Here is a 17,426-nt window from a genome sequence, read left to right as displayed (position 1 = left end):
CGTCAACGGCACCCGGGGAGTCACGTCTGGGGCACTTTCCCCAGCATCTCCCGCTCACCTGGGAGGGGGCATTTAAATGCACAGCTGTCCCCTCCACTGTAGGGAAGTGCCCGCTGGGCAGCTCCAGGTGTGTGGAGGACACACGGCCCTCAGCTGCACAGGACGTCACCCTCCTGCTCTGGGACTCGCCTTCCAGGGCCGGTTCGTCTCGAACGCAGAGCAGTAGCCCCCTCGGCCTGGGGACATGAGAGCACAGGTCCCCGAGAGCACAGGTCCCCAGCGTGCCAGGGCTCCCCGCACCCTCGCACCTGTGGCAAAGCCCAACTGCACATCAGGCGCAGCGGCAGGCTCACAAGGACGGCCAGCAACGAGCACGGCCGCTGTGACCACACTCCCTGGTACGAGTCACTTCAAACTTACTCATTAGGTTAAGAAAACGTATGGACCATGTATTTCCCATTGGACGTTTTGGGCCAAGCTTGACCTCGAGTAAATGAGACTGAAGAACAGACCCCACAGACGGGGAGAGGACTGAGCCCCTGTGGGCCCGGGAGCACCAGGTGCCTGCTCTCCTGCCTCCCTGCTATCCCCATCTTTCAGTGGCCACCAGAGTGGCCTCCAACTCTGCGGCCTCTGCCACCACGGCTCCCTCCCTCCCTGACGCCCTTGCTCCATCTCCCCTGCTCCTTCGGCTCAGCTGCTCTGCAGGGACCCCCAGCCGGCCGCCCCCCAGCTCCCAACCTGCTGGGTCTCCCTCAAAGCCTGCACTGCTGTGTGAAGGTCCCTCGTTTGTCACCTTATATACTAATGTCCACCCTATCAAAAAACACGCCCACGAGAACAAGGACGCCACTTGATTTGTCCACCAGTGTGCCTCTGAGGCCCAGGGGGTGCCTGGCATAAAGCGGCAGCTGGCTAGTACTTAGAGGTGAGGAGAGGAGTTGGCGGTGGACATCGAGGTAAGGAGAGAGGTCAAGGGCCCAGGACAGAGGGAAGGAGGAAGGGTTAAGGCTGGGGAGGAGAGCAGGGGGGGGAAGGGCGGGACTCACAGGTCCAGCTACTTTGAGGAGCTGTGGGTGCTCCCCGAGTACGTCAGGGGCTTTGGGACAGGAGATGTCACAGAAGGGGACAAAAGCAGGGAGAAGACAGGTGGGAGTGAGCACGTTCTCTGCTTCCACAGATCGGTGAGGAAGGGGCTGTGCGGGGTGGGTGGTGGGTCCAGCACGGGGCCCTGCAGTAGCACCCGCTTCGCTATTTCAAGAGTGTTTTGCAAGTGTTTTGCGGGGGGGGGGGGGGGGTGGGTGGGGGGGCAGCAGAAGCAGAGTCCTGGGCTGCAAGGAAGAACAGAGCGTCCAAGACACAGCTCTGTGTGCAGGGAGGCCAACTGGGAAGAGGCCGTGAGCAGGCGGGAGGATGCCCCATGAGGCCCTCTGGAGCTTGGGCCAGGCGTGGGGAGACAGCGCCAAATGCTGGGGCTCCTGGACCCCAGGGGAGAGGCCAGGCCCACCTCCAGCTCAGCGTGTGCATCTGTGTAGAGCTGGAGGCCTCCTGTTCTCTGCTGCCCGCCTGCCCCCTTCCTCCTCCAGCTGCAGACCCCTCCGGGGCCCCCAGCACACAGAAGCCAGGCTCTCACCCAGGTTTTGAGGAAAGCCAACTTTTGCAGAATCCTAAGGGAAATCCGAGAAGCCCCCACCCTGGAGCACACTGTGCCGCCACGCGGCCTGGGCTCGTGCGCCAGATGCCTCTCGTGAGAGAACCCTGCACCCACACAGGAAAGGGACGTTGAAGGAGCCGAGGCCTGGGACCTGCCCCAGCCAGACGGAGACGTGACCCGTCTACTTGTCACAAGTAAACACAGAACAGCAGACCGTGAAGTCTGACTCCCACGTCCTCGCAGAGGGACATCTGGGAATGTGCGCTGGATGCCCAGCCAGGAGGCCGCCCGGTGGGGGGGGAGCTGAAGCCCCAGCCATCGGGAGGCTGCACCTGCATCCTTCCAGTGGCCACGACGTGGCTCATCACTGGGCACATGAGGCCAGGCCAGACAGAGCCGGGGGTTCAGGTCAGGGGTGCACTCACCGCCCAGCACCCCCTGCTGCCCTGTGGCCAGCCTGGAGAATGCTTTCTACTCCCCACGCCCCCAGGCCCAGGACCTCGAAGGCAGAGAACTGAGAGGACAAGAAGCCCCATGGAGAATGCACTTTTCAAAACCTTGCTTTTGGGGCTGGGGATGTGGCTCAAGCGGTAGCGCGCTCGCCTGGCATGCGCGGGGCACTGGGTTCGATCCTCAGCACCACATACAAATAAAGATGTTGTGTCCACCGAAAACTAAAAAATAAATATTAAAAAAATTCTGTCTCTCTAAAAAAAACACAAACCTTCAATTCAGGTCCTCCCAACCTTTCAAAAACCATGGATTCCTCCCCCGCAACGCCTGCCCCACGCTGCAAGCTGCCCTGTCCAGAGGGTGCCCTGGGAGGCCCTAGGTCTCCACACTCGGCGGCTTCCTCTATGATGTGTGCAAACCATCTGTGGATCCCCACCTACTGAGGCATCCTGATGGCCTCTGGACATGGCAGGTCCCTAACAGAAGTGCTCACCGTTCCTCTTCAATGTGGGCGAGGGGCAGTGTGAAAGCGGCCAGCACATTTCTCACCCTGGAGACCAGAGCCCACTGTCGCTGGGCAAGCTCCTGCCCTGCGCAGCAGCTCATCTAGTCATAAAGCACCTCGCCTCCAACACAGTCCCCTAGGCGCAGATGGGGAGGCCCAGTCCCAGACCTGTCCCCGGGGCATCCTGCCCACTCCCAGGGGCATCCGTCCACTTCCTTCTCCACTCTGGCAACCCCCGTTAGAGGAAGCACGGAGACCTGATCTCAGCTCTTGGGCTGCAGACGGCCCAGGGATGGGTTGGGCACAGGGTTCCCACTCAGAGGGAGCACGGTGTCCCTACGGCCCGCTGCACCTGACTCCCCAGGCTCGGAAAACCCATTATTAACACAGCAGCCTGGGGGGCAGCTGTGAAGCTCATGGGGCGGTGCGACCCTGTGGTAGGCGGCCCAGGAGCCTTTGCTTGATGAGACCGGAGGACGTTTTTTGGTGGATAGTTTTAATAGAAATTACTAGAAGTCACAGAACCCCCGGCTAACCTGGCTCATCAGGACCGTGTAAAGGAGTCAACAGTTCCTGGGTCAACACCGGAGAGTCTGAAATTTCACACCTGGTCCTTCTCCCCACGGGCGTTGTTCTGAAGCTCTCTGCCTCGCTTCCTACTCCTAATCTCCCTAAACAAGTGAGGTTCTGAAGCTCAGGTTAAATATCCATAAATCTGAAAATTCAAAAAGCTATGAAACCCAAAACTTTTTGAGCATTGACATGATGCTCAGAAATTTTAAGTTATTCCAGATTTCAGATTTTGGGATTCAGGTAAGGTCTTAGGCAAATATTCCAAAACCTGAAACACCCCTGGTCCCACACATTTTGGGTAAGGGCTCTTCCAACAGTGACATGCACTTTGGGGCTGGAGGGGCGGGGGGCAGCCAGCCAGCCAGCCAGGATCTCCTCTCCTGTTGGGAACTGCCCACCACCTAGCTTCTTCCACCCCCCCGAAGTCCCCCCCCCCCAGGGAAGGCCGCTCTGCCTGCCCCATCTTCTTTGCCCCGGCCCCACCTTGCTGATCTCAGGTGAGTCCCACCAACAGGACTGGCCTCTCCTTCCTGAGAGCCAGACCAAGGTCACATCACAGCCGGCCCAACCAGATGCGCCTCTGGCCTGGCCTCCTGCCAACAACCTCGGGCACCTTCAGACCCACACAAAGCCTCCTGGCACCTCCGCCTCAGCCCAGGCACCCCCCGGCCGCCACTCCACCACGGAAGCCACTGCCGCCCGCTATCAATGCGCCTCTGTTCCCCCGACACATGGCGCAGGGCTGCCCGCAGCCTGCCCATCGGGCTGCCTTCTGAGAGCCCCTTTCAATGGCCGCTCCTGCCTTCTCCCCACCTCCCCCCCACACACAAAGACCAGCTAGAAAGTGGGATTTCTCTCTATAGGAACAAAAGGAGGTTAGCTTTCTTTCCTTTCTGTTTTTCCTGTCCTCAATCTAAATCTGGCAATTGGAAAGAGGGTGGGAGCAGTTAAAGGGACCCAGTTCGTGACCTTAAGGGACACTCCGGTGACCAGAACTGCTCTTGTTGGCTTTCTCTACTGGGGTGGCTGGAGGGGGCGTCTGAAGCAGTCACCACCCCAGCTCCTGCTGGGAGATGACCGTCACACGGCCTCACAGGTCATCTTCTACAAGCCCCTTCACTAAGGGCGGACACTGAGGCCCGAAGCGTCTACACCTGGGCCCCCAGTGGGCTTCTGGGGCAGCTGCCGGGGCCCTTCCCGACCGGCAATGGGGAAGCAGAGCTTCTTACCATCGTCCAAGTAGGCCTGGTCCAAGTTCTGCTCCTGTTTAATGGTCACTCCCGCAGGTAATACTTCCTTTTGGTCACTGACTGGGGGTCCGTTTTTGGCGGCTCTTTGGCTGGTGGCATTCTGCTGCTGGATGACGGTGGGGTAGGAGCCCGGGCTCAGCCTCTGCCCTTGACTGACGGGAGGTGGGCCGGGCCGGGCAGCGCCTGGCGGGAAGTTCTCGCAGTACATGATGTGCTGGAACTCCTGGTGGCCCCCGCAGCGCAGCGGCTGGTTGGTGGGCGAGTAGTGGATCACCGGCGGGGCCTGCTGGCTGGCCGGGGAGGGGTGGAGCAGGGCCGAGCTCTGCCCCGGGGAGCCGGCATGCACCAGCACGGAGCGGTGGGCGTCCGCGAGGGACAGGGGTGCGGCCATGAGGGTGGGCTGCTGGTAGCTCAGCAGGCTGGGGCTCAGGCTCTTGCTCCGCTGGTAGAGAACGGCCGCTGGGTTCTGCTGTTGGTAGCGGGCATCAGGGGACGAGAGCCCTGAGCGGAACTGCTGGCAGGGAGCCATGGTGGCCACGAGGCAGGAGGGGGACTCGGCCACCATCGGGTGCTGTGGGTAATAAGACGGGCTCCCCAGGCCCCCGGGGGCGGGGCTGCAGATCAGAGAGGGGTCATACTCATCGGTGGGCTCCGTCTTGATGGCCGGGACTGCAAGGAGAGAAAGCACGTGCTTCAGCACCGCAGTGAGCTGCGGATGTGTCCCCAGGACAAGCGGACAGAGGCTGGGGACAGGCGTTGGCAGTCCCCGTGGTGGATCCCAGGGCTGGGCTCTGCCACTGACTACCCTGGGGTGAAAGGCTCCCTGGGCAATCCGTTCTCTCAAGGTGGACACTTCATGGTGCCATGATCTCAGGTGAGAGGTCTTTCCAAACTGGAAAGGCGGCTGGAAGGTCTGACTCAGGCCTGGGACAGTCACAGTCCAGCTTCTTGAGAAACAGCACCATTTCTCAAGACGTCATTTGAAGACCGAACCTTCCCTACCCTCCTGACCCTGGCAGCAGCTCCTGCCCCTGTCCCGGTCTTCCTTCTTACCACATGTCACCATCTGCTGTACTGTCCCTGTCTTAGGTGCCTGATGATCGGACCACCCTCCTCCAGAACACCAGCTTGTCCCGGGGAAGGCTTCTATCTGTTTCGTCCAGTGCTGGGTCTCCGGGCCCCCAAAAACAGCTGTTTAATGGGCACTCGGATATTGCCCGGAGGAGGGCATGACCAGAGAGCAGCCCTCACCCTCTTCCCCTCTGTAGTGCTTTAGGGAGCAAGAGCAGGCCTCGGATTCCCCACCTGTTCCTGGTGGAAGACATCCCAGCTGCTCAGTGGGGCTGGTGGGAGACGGAGACCTGGGTACCTGCCACGGAGCCCAGCGACTGGCCTGCAGAAGGTGCGAGGAGTCCGCCATTGCCGCTGCTACCTTGCCATTAGTGCCACGATGACCACCACTACCCACAGAGTCACCGCTGCCTGGCACGAGTCACTAGCAACGGTCCTTCCCCGGGGCCCCAAGTGCAGGAACCGCTTTTCCTGTCACTGGAGTAAAGGAACTAGTGGCAGGACGGGCCTGAGGTGGCCTCCGGAGCACCAGGGTTAGAGGAGGGGGTGAGTGGGACAGCAGGGCCAACCCAACCACCAAAGTCACTTCTCCAGAGGCCATCTGAAGGCCAGCATCTGGGTCCCTGGCCCAGCCAGGGGCCAGAGGGCTCATTCAACCCTGCTCAGCCAAAAGAGTAAGCACGGAGGCCGGGCCCAGGGAGGCCGGGCCCAGGGACGCCTTGTGGCCTCAAATATTTGAGACCACCCCACAAAAGGTAACTGACACCCTCTACATTGAAAGGAATGGTTGAGCTGAAGCCCAGAGCCTACCCAATGGTGCCCACGTGGTCTGGTCATCTGACCGCTACTCCTGACCACGTGTGACGTCAGTCCTGGGACAGGGTGTCCTTGCAGGGACACATGCCTCCAAAGCCAAGCTCACCAGGACCAGGTGTCCCCTTGGCTGAAAGATCTCAGACTGGCCGAAGACAGGACTGATGCCCTGGGTGACGCAGGTCCTGGGTTACGGGCTTCCACTCTGGGAAAGCGTCCGGCAGGTCCTTCTCTGGGAAATTTCTAGCCTATTCCCCAGAAGAGCTTGAAGACGAATGTTTTCACTTCAAATCCCACTTTCCTGGCTGTTCCTGACCAGCTCTTCTGCAGCCTTGTTATCACCAATGTGCCAATCACATCAGCCTTCTCTATTAGCAGCCCCCCGCCCCAGGGTCAGTTCAGGTTGGCGGGGTTCATCCGTCCCACTCCTGTGTCATGTCTACAGTCCCCATGCTCAAATACTTTGGGGACAAATGAATGAATGAATGACAGATGGCAGTCATCACCTTTCTTGGGAACATGTGCATCTGGAGCTGAGAGCTCGGGGCCTGGTTATCCACCCAGGAGCACCACTGGCCGCCGGGAGCCTACCCACTGCACATCCACCCAGGGTCTGCAGCCTTAGGGCATGCCCACTTCTGACCTCTAGAAGGGTCACATCCAAGACAGTGACAGCAGCCATCTGCTTATCAACCCCTCATACCCATCTACTCATGGCCTTCTCCCTCCCCCACCCAAGGGAAAATAACAATAGCTGATATCATTGACACCAGCCTATCCTGCCCTGCGCCAAGTGTCTGATGTGCATTTGGTTTTCATAATTCTTATGAGGACGTGGCCATCTGACCAATGAGAAAGCTGAGCCTCAGAAACGTTGAGTCCCTGGCCCCAGGGAGCGCAGCTGGAGGCAGACCACAGGAGTCCCGAGTCCCGTGCCTCCAGACTGTGCTGCCTCCACCAGAACAGGAGTCCGGGAGCTCCTCACCTGGGTGGTAGGTGAAGTGCTGAGGCTGGCTTCGTTTTCTTTTCCCATTGATGACGTAGAAGTTCACCTTCACGGAGGTGCGGATGTGCTTGTTCCGATACTCGGGGATCTCGACAAAAAGCATGTTCTGGAAGGAAGGGGTCGTCATGGACTCAACTGCAGCAGGGTCCGCACTCCCACCAAGACCCCAGGGGCATTCAGCCAGCCCACCTCACGGCCGGGCACCCTGCGCTGACAGGTGAAATCCGACTGAAGGGGAGCTGAGCCTTTCAGCCGTGGCCAGGGAAGAGGCTGCACCGGCGTCTATTAAGACCCCACCGCTCAAACCAGGGGGCCTGGCCCCATAGAGACTGGACTCACGCAGGTTCGACATGTACTTACTGAGTGCCTGCCAGATCCGCCACAGTGGGAGACGCGGCGGAGGAAGGAGGGAGGGAGGGGACAAGGAAACAGAAGAGAGATAGGAAGCAGGGCGGGGGCTCGGGACCCCCTGCCACCTGAAGTCCGCACCCCAGGCTTACGGGCTGGCTCTTGTCTTTATCCACGGAGGCTTCCATCTCCCAGACCTGCTGCCCATCTGGAAAGCAGAAAGCAACAGACTCTGAAGAAACTACCAGAAACCAAGGCTCAGGCCCAAACCCACCCCCCCAGGGTCACCTTGGGACAAGTTTTTCAGTAAGGTGTGCTGTGTGTGCACGTGCCTACGTGCACACCTCCCTACGAGGATGACTCTTTTCCAAGTGCAAGGCGTGTTGACCACAGAAAACAGGAAAAAATTAGACATTGCTCAGAATTCTACATCCTTCACTTTTCCTCTGTATCCGAAAGTGACTTCTCTTTCAAGTAAAAAAAAAAAAAAAAAAAAAAGTATTGTTATGTATCATACTTGATGACATGCTTTGTTCAACCAAAGGCTATTTCCAAAAGGTCCTGCAAATGCCAAGAGTGTCCCTGGGGCCTCATTATGGATCCCTGACCGCCCCAGATGTGCCTTCTCCATTGTCTGAGAACCAGGTGATTTAGACATTCTGGCCTCGGAGGGAACCCAGTGACCTCCACGGGGTCCCGGCTCCTGAGTCACCAGGGTGCGTGGAGACGCAGGAGCCCACCCCACACCTTTCCGGCAACAGAGAGCCCGGATCTCACAGTGTGAGTCACGACACCGACGGAGGAGGTTTTGCTCAACAGTGAATTCTCCTTCCCGGGAGCCGAGCACTGGTTCCCCAGTTTGGGGCCAAAAAGTTGGGCCAAACACAACTCTGCGTTTGCAGATCACAGGCTTCTCTCGCTGACCACCTACATTGGCCACTGGGCAGTTTTCAGCTGAAACAAATCATTTCCACCGGCGTTTCCAGGGTGTTTGTGGGACATGGACTCTGAAGGATATGAAAGGGTTTTACGAGATGGGGAAACTTCTACAAGCTAATGAGTATTTGGAAAACGCTGAGTCAAAGTCAGATGGGTCTCTTGACTACAGGACTCCCCCAGGCTCACCTGCAGAGGAACCCCTAGATGGGCTGCAGTGGGTGGCCCACCCTGACATCTGACCACAGAGCCCCCGTCCGTCCCTTCCTTGAGCATGGCCGATAGCATCTTCCGTGACAGTTCAGACCTGGACCCACGTGGTCTCAGCTCTAAAGCTCAACCTGAGAAATCTGGGCTGCAAGCATTGTTGGAACCTACCGGAATGGCCCACCACCACCCCACCATTAACACAAAGAGGTTGCTAGGAAGGTAGGCGCCACCTGGAAGATCTTGCAAAGAAGAAGCAGTGGACAAGCTGGAGACCTCTGTGACAACCAGGTCTGCGGCCTTGGGCTGTCAGATGAAGTCCCTGAGAAATCAAAAAAGGAGGAGCCAGGAGCCAAGCTGAGCCTGCAGAGGCGCTGGGTCCCATCCCCGGCCTCAGCAAAGGAACGTGCCCATCTAACTACGGCACGAGGTCCCTGCGGACGGACAAGGTACCCCCAGGCAGTCTCTGCACCACGCTGCAGGGAGATACTTTGTGATTGAGTATCCCAGAGAGTCGGCAGCTCCACGGGCTGCTGAGGGGCCCGAGAGGAAGTCCCAACACCAGACACTGCGCAGAGGGAAGCAGGAAAGGACACACAGCTGGACATCAAGGCGGCTGAACAGAGGTCCTCAGGGCTTGGTCCTTCCATGAGCAAAGATCTCAATCCTCGTTTCCACGTCACAGACGGGTCAAAGGCCACCCAACAGAGCCGCGTGACCCCTCTCAAGAGAGGTGACCACCAGGAGTGCGGCGACTCAGATGGGTCCCCTTCCAAAAGAGTGTCCTCCTGCGCTGACCGCAAAGCGAGCCCTGGGCCAGAGGTCAGGTCAGACGTTCACAGAGGAAGCAATGGTCAGTGTCTGCTCGTGGCCCTCGCCCAGCGCTCGCCGGCCAGGCTGAGCTCTGCCGCCACCAGAACTTGGCTGGTTCTACACGGAGTACGGTTCCCGGGTGGGGGAGGCCCGTCTTCAGGAGCTCATGCCTGGGAGGGAAGCAGGGCCCCTGAACCCTCCACAGAGCTCAGCCCCAGGAGAGCCCATGGCAAAGGACGGGCCACCACACCCTGAGGGCTCCCCTGGCCCAGCAGGTCTGAGAGGGGAAAAGCAGCCCCAGGGTGCAGGAGGAGTCCCTGCCACCCCAGTGTTCTCTGCCACATGCTGACTGTAACCCCGAGCACCCCCTGCAGCCGGGACAATTCCCCTCCATGTCACCTCAGTCCTCTTTACTCCTGGGCTCCCTCAACTTTGGAACATTAGAGCTGGCTTCAGATCCCTGATTCCTCCAACTAGCTGTGTGACCTGGGATAAGACACTAGACCTCTCTCTGCCTTTAATCCAAACTATGAGGATCTCACATCCCTAGGCCTCATAGGGTCCTCATGAGGATGCAGCAAGATGTCCAGCATGTTGGTGAGGGCGACAATTATGACCGGTGGCACCAGGTTATTCCTACACTGACTTCTCAATAGCTCTTTCGCATACTTTCCGCCACGTGCTACGACTGGAATGAACAAGCATCCTTGAACCAGAGTCCAGCAAACGTCCTCTGGCTGCACCTTCCAGCACCTCTGTCCCCAGGAAGGAACCTGCAAAGAGGCAGCATCTGTCCTGTCAGGCGCTCGACTTTCTTTGCTTTCAAAAATGGGTCTTTTACACCATTAACTTGACGTTAAGAGAAAGCGTGAGGGGTCACAGGCATGAGAGATGTGGGGGTACCTGGAGGCCTGAGAAGCGGGGGGCTAACTTCTTTCTTTCGCACCTTTAGGGTCAGAAGCTCAGAGGCGCGACCCCGCTGGCCGTGCCTTGCACGAGCACACAGGTCCCCAGCAGGAAGTGAAAGCTGACATCACCTCCTTCTCCATTTAGATTTACACAGCGAGGAAGACACAGCTCAAGGGACTGTCACTGAGGGAACTGGGTGGTCTACAGAAGGTCCCAAGGCCAACTTCCTGGCTGCACCCCCCCCCCAAGCCTGCTGGTGTACACGTCCAGGGCAGGCCCACCCCATGCTCATGCACCAGAGGCAAAATAAACACTCAGCCCAAAGCCACTGTGTCCAGGTCAAGTCCTCCTGTCACCATGTACGGCCTGTGTGGCCCTCAGGGTGCACACCTCTTAGGTCTGAGTTTGTTCATAGGCAAAAATGGTGAAGCTGGCACCGCCGAGATCCAGGAGTCTGGAGTCGGAACTGGACAGTGCGCAGGGGCACACAGCACAGGACACGCCCCCCCAGGCCCCGCCGTGTGGTCTGTGCCGCCATGGTTACTTTAGAACCCGGTGTGTCCCGTGGGTCCCCTCGAGGAGAAGAGAGTTGGTGGCCCTCCTGACCCGCGTGCTCCGGTGAGGATCGAAGTTTTTCGTTTGTTTCGATGCCTCACATTCTTCCTTACAAATATAAAAAGTGGCCACAGAAAGTCTTTGCTGACAGGGGCCTGCTGAGTTCACGACAGCCACCTGCAAGTAGGAAGGGCCACCAAGCCCACGAGGTGTCAGGATGCTGGGCAGCCCGGAGAGTAAGGAGAGCCACACTCTGACCTGGAAACACGCCCCTCATGTCACTGGCTGATGTGCCCCAGGCCGGTGCTCAGGCCTGGGCCACCACGGATGCAGGAGCGCGGGGGACTGTGGGCAGCCACCACGGATGCAGGAGCGCGGGGGACTGTGGGCAGCCACCACGGATGCAGGAGCGCGGGGGACTGTGGGCAGCCACCACGGATGCAGGAGCGCGGGGGACTGTGGGCAGCCACCACGGATGCAGGAGCGCGGGGGACTGTGGGCAGCCACCACGGATGCAGGAGCGCGGGGGACTGTGGGCAGCCACCACGGATGCAGGAGTGCGGGGGACTGTGGGCAGCTTCGTCTGCATTTTCTCATTTGGTGCCGAGCGCACCGTACAGACTGCGCCACCTGCTCACCTGCTCGTCTCCAGGACTCTGTGGGGCCCAGGCTGCGTGGAGGCCAGATGTGGACCACTAGCACAGGAAGCTGCTCCCGTTCAGCAGGCTGTGGGGCCCGGAGGACGCTGCTGGCCTACCTGCCCTTGAGGGGTGTCCAGACCGAGAGGACTCCAGAGAGAAGAGGACTTGGGCTGCTCACCTCTGCTGGGATGGGGACGCCACCCCACACCCAGCTTGGCTTCAGCCACTGGGCCTGCCCTACCCTCCAGAGCCAGCCTGCTCCGTCTCCACGCCCCAGACCACACCACACTGCCCCCCGCTCTTCTCCTGACCCTCATGCCCTGTCTGTTCCCTCCCTCAGCAGGGTCCCCTGGCAGCCACCTCTCATCTTCTGCTCCTCTCCCACTCTCCGACGTTATTTGAGCTACCTCCAGGTCGGCATCTCTTCTCACTTCAAGTCCCAAGCCCCAAGAGCAGGGCCACACCTACTTCATCCTCTGCCTTGTCCCAGTAAGAGTGTCTGGTCTGTAATAGTTGCTCAATAAGTACTAAGTGAATCAATGCACACACTGGTCTCAGCAGCCCCCTGCATGGCCCACAGTCAGAGCTCAGGAAACATCTGACCACAGGCCTTTCCAGTAAAAGGCCTGACCAAGAGGAACCGCTGGGCCCTTCTCAAAGAGTCCCTTATGCTAACCAACTGAAGAGGAAGGCGTTGAGAGTGCAGGTGCAGACGAGGAACAACACTCTCTGGCCACGCGGCCCTGGCAGGACTCGGTGCCACGTGCAGCAGTTCTGCACCATTCGCTCTCGGCCCTGCTCCAGGCTGGGCTCTGGCAGACCCTCATTCAGACCCTCACTAGAGACCCCGTGGGCTTCTTCTGCACCCATCTGAGATGAAACCAAGAGCTCTGGTGTCTTGAGCAGATGTGGGCAACCTCTCCCATCCTAAGTCGACAGGCACGGTCAGCCAGCCCAGCATGGAGACGGCCCTGCCAAGTCTCCGTCACGGCAGGCAGCGGAGCCAGCAGCCCAGGAGGAGGGGCTGGGTCCCGGGAGAGGCTGCAGGAGAGCCCTGGGTGCAGGGATCTATCCACCTCTCAGCCCTGGCACCAGCTCCAGGAGAGGAGCCCCACGGACCAGCAAGAGCCCTTTGCTGGTGGATGGCGGGACGCTAGGCTCCCCTCTGCGCAGCTCCGTGGCGCTGGGATGGAAGCTGGGATGGCTGCCCTCAGTGGTCGGTCTGGACGCCCGTGGGCTGGTGACAGCACGCGGGAGGGCGGGCCAGCTTTCCAGGGAGGAAGGCAGACGTGTCGGCCCTGGGGCGGTGAGCACGCCATGCCGCTGGGCTCGGGACCCGGGGAGGAAATCAGAGTGTCAGCTCGCGTTAGCACACGGTGCCTGATGCCTCGCAGTCCCGGCTCTGCTTTCCAAAACCTCGCTAAATAAAGACGGCTGGAGTCATTTCAGTCTGCTCTTAATGACGGCCGACTAGCAGAAGAGCGGATCCTCCCTATCAGCCCAGGCGTGGGTCATCAGAAACGTCCCCTCGGCTTAGGGACATCTCACGTCTGAGATGGCGATGGCACCCCGATGGACTCCGAGGTCTTGATGCCCAGCACCTCTCTCCTGTCCACCTCCACCACCAGGGGCCTGTCCCAACCATCCCTGTCCCCCACAACTGGAGCAGAGACTCGAGTCACCTCCCAGAGCTACCTGCACACCCCGTCCCCAGTCCATGCTGGGTACGGATCCCCAGGGCAGTCTCATGACGGTAAACCAGAGAGGATCTGGTAAAAACGCAAACCAGACAGGTCAGTGCCCCACACGCTACACTTCTCAGGCAACCACCCGCTGCGGTGGGTGACCCATGATCCTGGCCACACCCACGGGGCCAGCACCGCCCACCCCTCCCAGCACCCTCTCCGGGTTTGGCTGGTTTCTCACCACCATCCACCAGGGGCCGGGGCCCTTCCTGCTCGCCACTCCTCAAACACCCGAGTCATCCCCACACCGCCACCTTGGCCCTGACAGATCCTTCCCAACCCGATTCCCCCAACAGCTAGCTGTTCTGCCCCGACTTTGGGGCTCTGCTCAGAGCGGGTGCTTTGGGAAAGTTCCTCCCTCCCCTCTCTACCCAGGATTGCCCCATCTCACCAATAAAATACCCGACGTCCAGTTGCATTTGAACTTCACAAACTGGATGTCTCTAACCCCTGCCAATGGCCAGGACACACCTTACTAAAGGAACTCGTTGTTCCCCTCCAGGGTTAGCTGGGCCATCCTGCATCTCCGCGACCCTGTCACCCCCAGGACCAGGTTTCCCAGTTCTCCAGTCGCACTTCTCCTCATCTCAAAGTGTGCTGCTCATAAAGAAGTCCGAGACCACCCCACCCCGAGGCCAGGGATTTTATCTGTCGTGCGTCACGTACCTGACCCAGTACTGCACACAGTGGGTGCTCAATAAATGCCAGAGGGTGGGTATGGAGGCACGGGGGCTGCATGAGTCAGGGGAAGCAGAAAGACCACGTGTGGTCAGTCCTGGAGGCCCCTTTCAGCCCCTGCTCCTCCCACCCCAGCACTCTCCTCTGCACCAGCCACCATCCATGGGTGACCCCCGCATCAGGCAGCCAGTAGCCCTGGGAACCCGGAAACTGGGGTGTGGAGCCCCATCCCCCACTGAGGAACTCTGTCACCTCAAGGAAGCCTGTCAACCGCGCTGTGTGACTCAGCTTCCCCACCTGCAAAAGGGGGAGGTGAGACAGCGGCCACGTGTCAAGTCCTCCAGCTCCGTCAGACCTCGGGGCCAGGAGTCCCCGGGGCCAGGAGTCCCCGAGGCCAGGAGTCCCCCATCTCTGAGCCATTCTAATCCACGTGGGAACCAACATATCCCCCCTCAGGCCCACGCAGAGCAAACTGAGCTCCCCAAGGCACAGAGAGGGCACCTGACACAGCCTGAGCACCTACTAACTGCCTGGCATCTTCAATTCCTTGATTTCTTGTATTGCTAAAACACCACCCTCCCCATTGTAGAGGTGGGGAAAATGAGTCCCGAGGAGCTAGCACGTGGTTAATCCAAGCTCCAGGCCAAGTCTGCTGGGTGTTCACAGTCCAGCCTGCTACCTGCCAATCCCACAACGGCTTCTGCACCAAGAATGACATCGGGTGGCGGAAACGCTCAGACCCGAGTTAATTCGAGAACTCATTTCTCTGCGGCCTGGAGGAGGATGAACTGCAAGGTCCTTCTCCTTGACAGTCTGATCTTATATGCAAGCCAAGGTTGGGCTTCTGAAAATGAGACCATCTTCTCTTGAGGGGCTTCGGAGCTGCAGGCTGGCCTCTGTCCCTGGGGGAACACTCCATGCTCCAGTCAAGCCCAGGGGGCTGTTGACACTCTGGTCGTGAGTCACGGGGGCAGAGGTCTGCAGCGCCTTAGTCATGCCCCGGCCCAGCCTGGAGCCTGACATTTCCCAGAGAGAACTCAACAGAGAGATTCCCATCCCGGGGCTATTATTCCAAAGACCACCCTAGTGACATGAACCCAGGGAGAGAAGCAGGTGGCAGGGGAGAGGTCCGCTGGAGGCCGCCAACTCTCCTAGGAGACTGATGCGTGGAAAAACACTTACTTAGCAAAAAAAAATTTTTAGAAATATATTTTAAGCACATGCATTTCTATTTATTAAACAAAGCTCCAAATACAACCTTTGGGAACCTCCAAGTCATAAAATGACTCATGTCAGGACACGATGACTCAGTGGGAAAGAGGGAATTCCGCCGCCCACGCCTCCTCTCTAAAAAATCAATTTGCCCTCTCGACAGGTGACGGGAGCTTCTGCCATCAGGCCGCTCCAAGAGAACAGGCCAGCAAAACAAAACTCCCTTCAAACAATCCGAGTCTCAAAGCTGAGTAATCCGCCGTCAGCCGGAGTCCAGCCTACGCCCCCGCGGGACACGCAGAGCCCGGAGCCGGGGAGCTCCTTGGCCGGCCGGGCCTGCACAGAGGACTCACCAGGCCAAGCATTCCAGGCCCCTGTGTCATGCGGAGGAACCTTCCAGACACGGAGCCCGCCCGGGCGGGCAGGGTGCGAGCGCCATGGCAACCCGTTTCCGCTGCAACGTCACTTGTGTTTTTGTGCCCTTAGATTTTTTCCTGTTTTGCAGTGTTTGGCTGGGACCCCCGACTCCCCCGAGGCCCGGGGGTCAGGGTTCCCACTGAAGTCAGGAGCGACCTGGCCTGGCCGGCGTGACCCCTGCCTGGAAGATCATGCCATAATCACCCCTCGGAGAAGGCAGCAGTGGCTTTCGGCCATCACCCAGAGTGGTCACGGGGAAGACGCTGATGGCTCCGTGGGCTGCTCTGACCTGGCCAAGGACACCACGCCAGGGTGGAGGTCAAAGCTGCCTGGGGGTCCCCGGCTCTGCCAGCAGCTCTGGCCTGGCCTGCGCCCCCTGCTTGACCTCTCTCAGCCTCAGTTACCCCACCTGTAAAGTGGGGGGACGCCCCTTGCCTGTCCCAGCTGGAATGGCATCAAGAGAGATGTCACTGTCACTGAGCATCGTGAAGGAGCACCTGCTACGTGCAGGGACTGTCCTACACACCGAGGGCAGAGCACCAAGTGCCAAGTCCCCACTCTCGGGGGAGCAGAGGCTGGCACCAGAGGCCGGGCTGCAAAGGAGCTGACGGGCCAGGGGACTGCAGTGGCAACCTTGGTGCCACGAGAGCCAGAGATGGGCAGGTGCACCCTGAGGACGGCAGACAAGGCCTCGACCTGAGGCCCAGGAGACCGCAGCTTTGTAAAGAAACAGTGGAGGAACGTCCTGGGAGCAACGCCAAAGCCCCCCGCCCCAGGAAGGAGCACGGGCTGCGAGGACAGAGCAGCAAGACGGGCATCACCCGGCGAGGCCGGGGCAAGGCCTGCAGCGGGCAAGGCCAGGGGCAAGGCCCGAAGAGCCAGAGAAGGGCCAGATCTCACAGGTCCACCTAAGTCAAGAAAATAATTAAAAATAGGAGTAGAAACAACACGATAACTATTATTATTACTGCTGCTATAAATAAGATGCCATTTTCCAAAACACCGAGCGGGCTGGCGGCGGAGCCGCGCCCCCTCCCCCTGTTTTTCCAGCTCCAGTGTCATCTTGCTGGAGTGGAAACTGCCGATCCCACTTGAGTTGACAGCTATAAAAAGAACCTTGGAGCCCGTGGTGCCGATGACCTAGCGCTGGGCTAAGATTAGCCGCGAGGCTGTCACCTTCCTTAATGCGAGAAACAGCTGGGGTTCCCCTTGGAAAACTCGGCTGCTCCACCCGCCCGCAGCGCCCTGCCGGCCAGCGTGGCCATGGAGATGGGCGCCGGGACGGGTTTTGGAAAGAAGAGATTGAGCAACAGGGATTCCCCCTGCGAGAGGCGGCCAGGCGGGGAGGGGGGGGCCTGGGGTCAGGAGCAGGCCCAGCGGCCTGCGAGTCCAGAGGGCTGCTCTGCCGGAGCCGCCGGGGGCTGACGCCCACCCAGGGAAGCCACCCCTCCTCGGGGGCCCCAGGTGGCTCAGACGCCCTGGCTGGTGTCTTGTCCTCCACCCGGGAGCGGCATTCACCTGGGGTCTCTGGAAGGCACAGAGGTTCCCCGACGCCAACCACAGAATTCAAAGGCCTCTATCGTCACAAGACGGCTCCAGGGAACCGGCTTTCCCAGAGCAGGACAGCTCATGGTGCAGGC

The 17,426-nt window shown here is 59.5% G+C and overlaps 1 protein-coding gene across 1 annotated transcript in view; it reads right to left on the bottom strand.

Moving 5' to 3' along the window:
- Nfatc2 (nuclear factor of activated T cells 2) overlaps positions 1–17,426 on the bottom strand; it is a 113,671-nt gene that overhangs the window by 25,339 nt on the left and 70,906 nt on the right. Inside the window, exons 7-9 of the mRNA XM_026390988.2 lie at positions 7,826–7,881; positions 7,305–7,431; positions 4,415–5,104 (exon numbers count right to left, since the gene is read on the bottom strand). Coding sequence (XP_026246773.1) covers positions 4,415–5,104; positions 7,305–7,431; positions 7,826–7,881 — 873 coding nt within the window. The remainder of the gene's footprint in view (positions 1–4,414; positions 5,105–7,304; positions 7,432–7,825; positions 7,882–17,426) is intronic.

The sequence above is a fragment of the Urocitellus parryii genome, chromosome 6 (assembly GCF_045843805.1).
Source record: "Urocitellus parryii isolate mUroPar1 chromosome 6, mUroPar1.hap1, whole genome shotgun sequence".
NCBI classification, from domain to species: domain Eukaryota; kingdom Metazoa; phylum Chordata; class Mammalia; order Rodentia; family Sciuridae; genus Urocitellus; species Urocitellus parryii.
The sequence above is the reverse complement of the archived record's forward strand: the minus strand, read 5'-3'. Positions and strand labels throughout refer to the sequence as shown.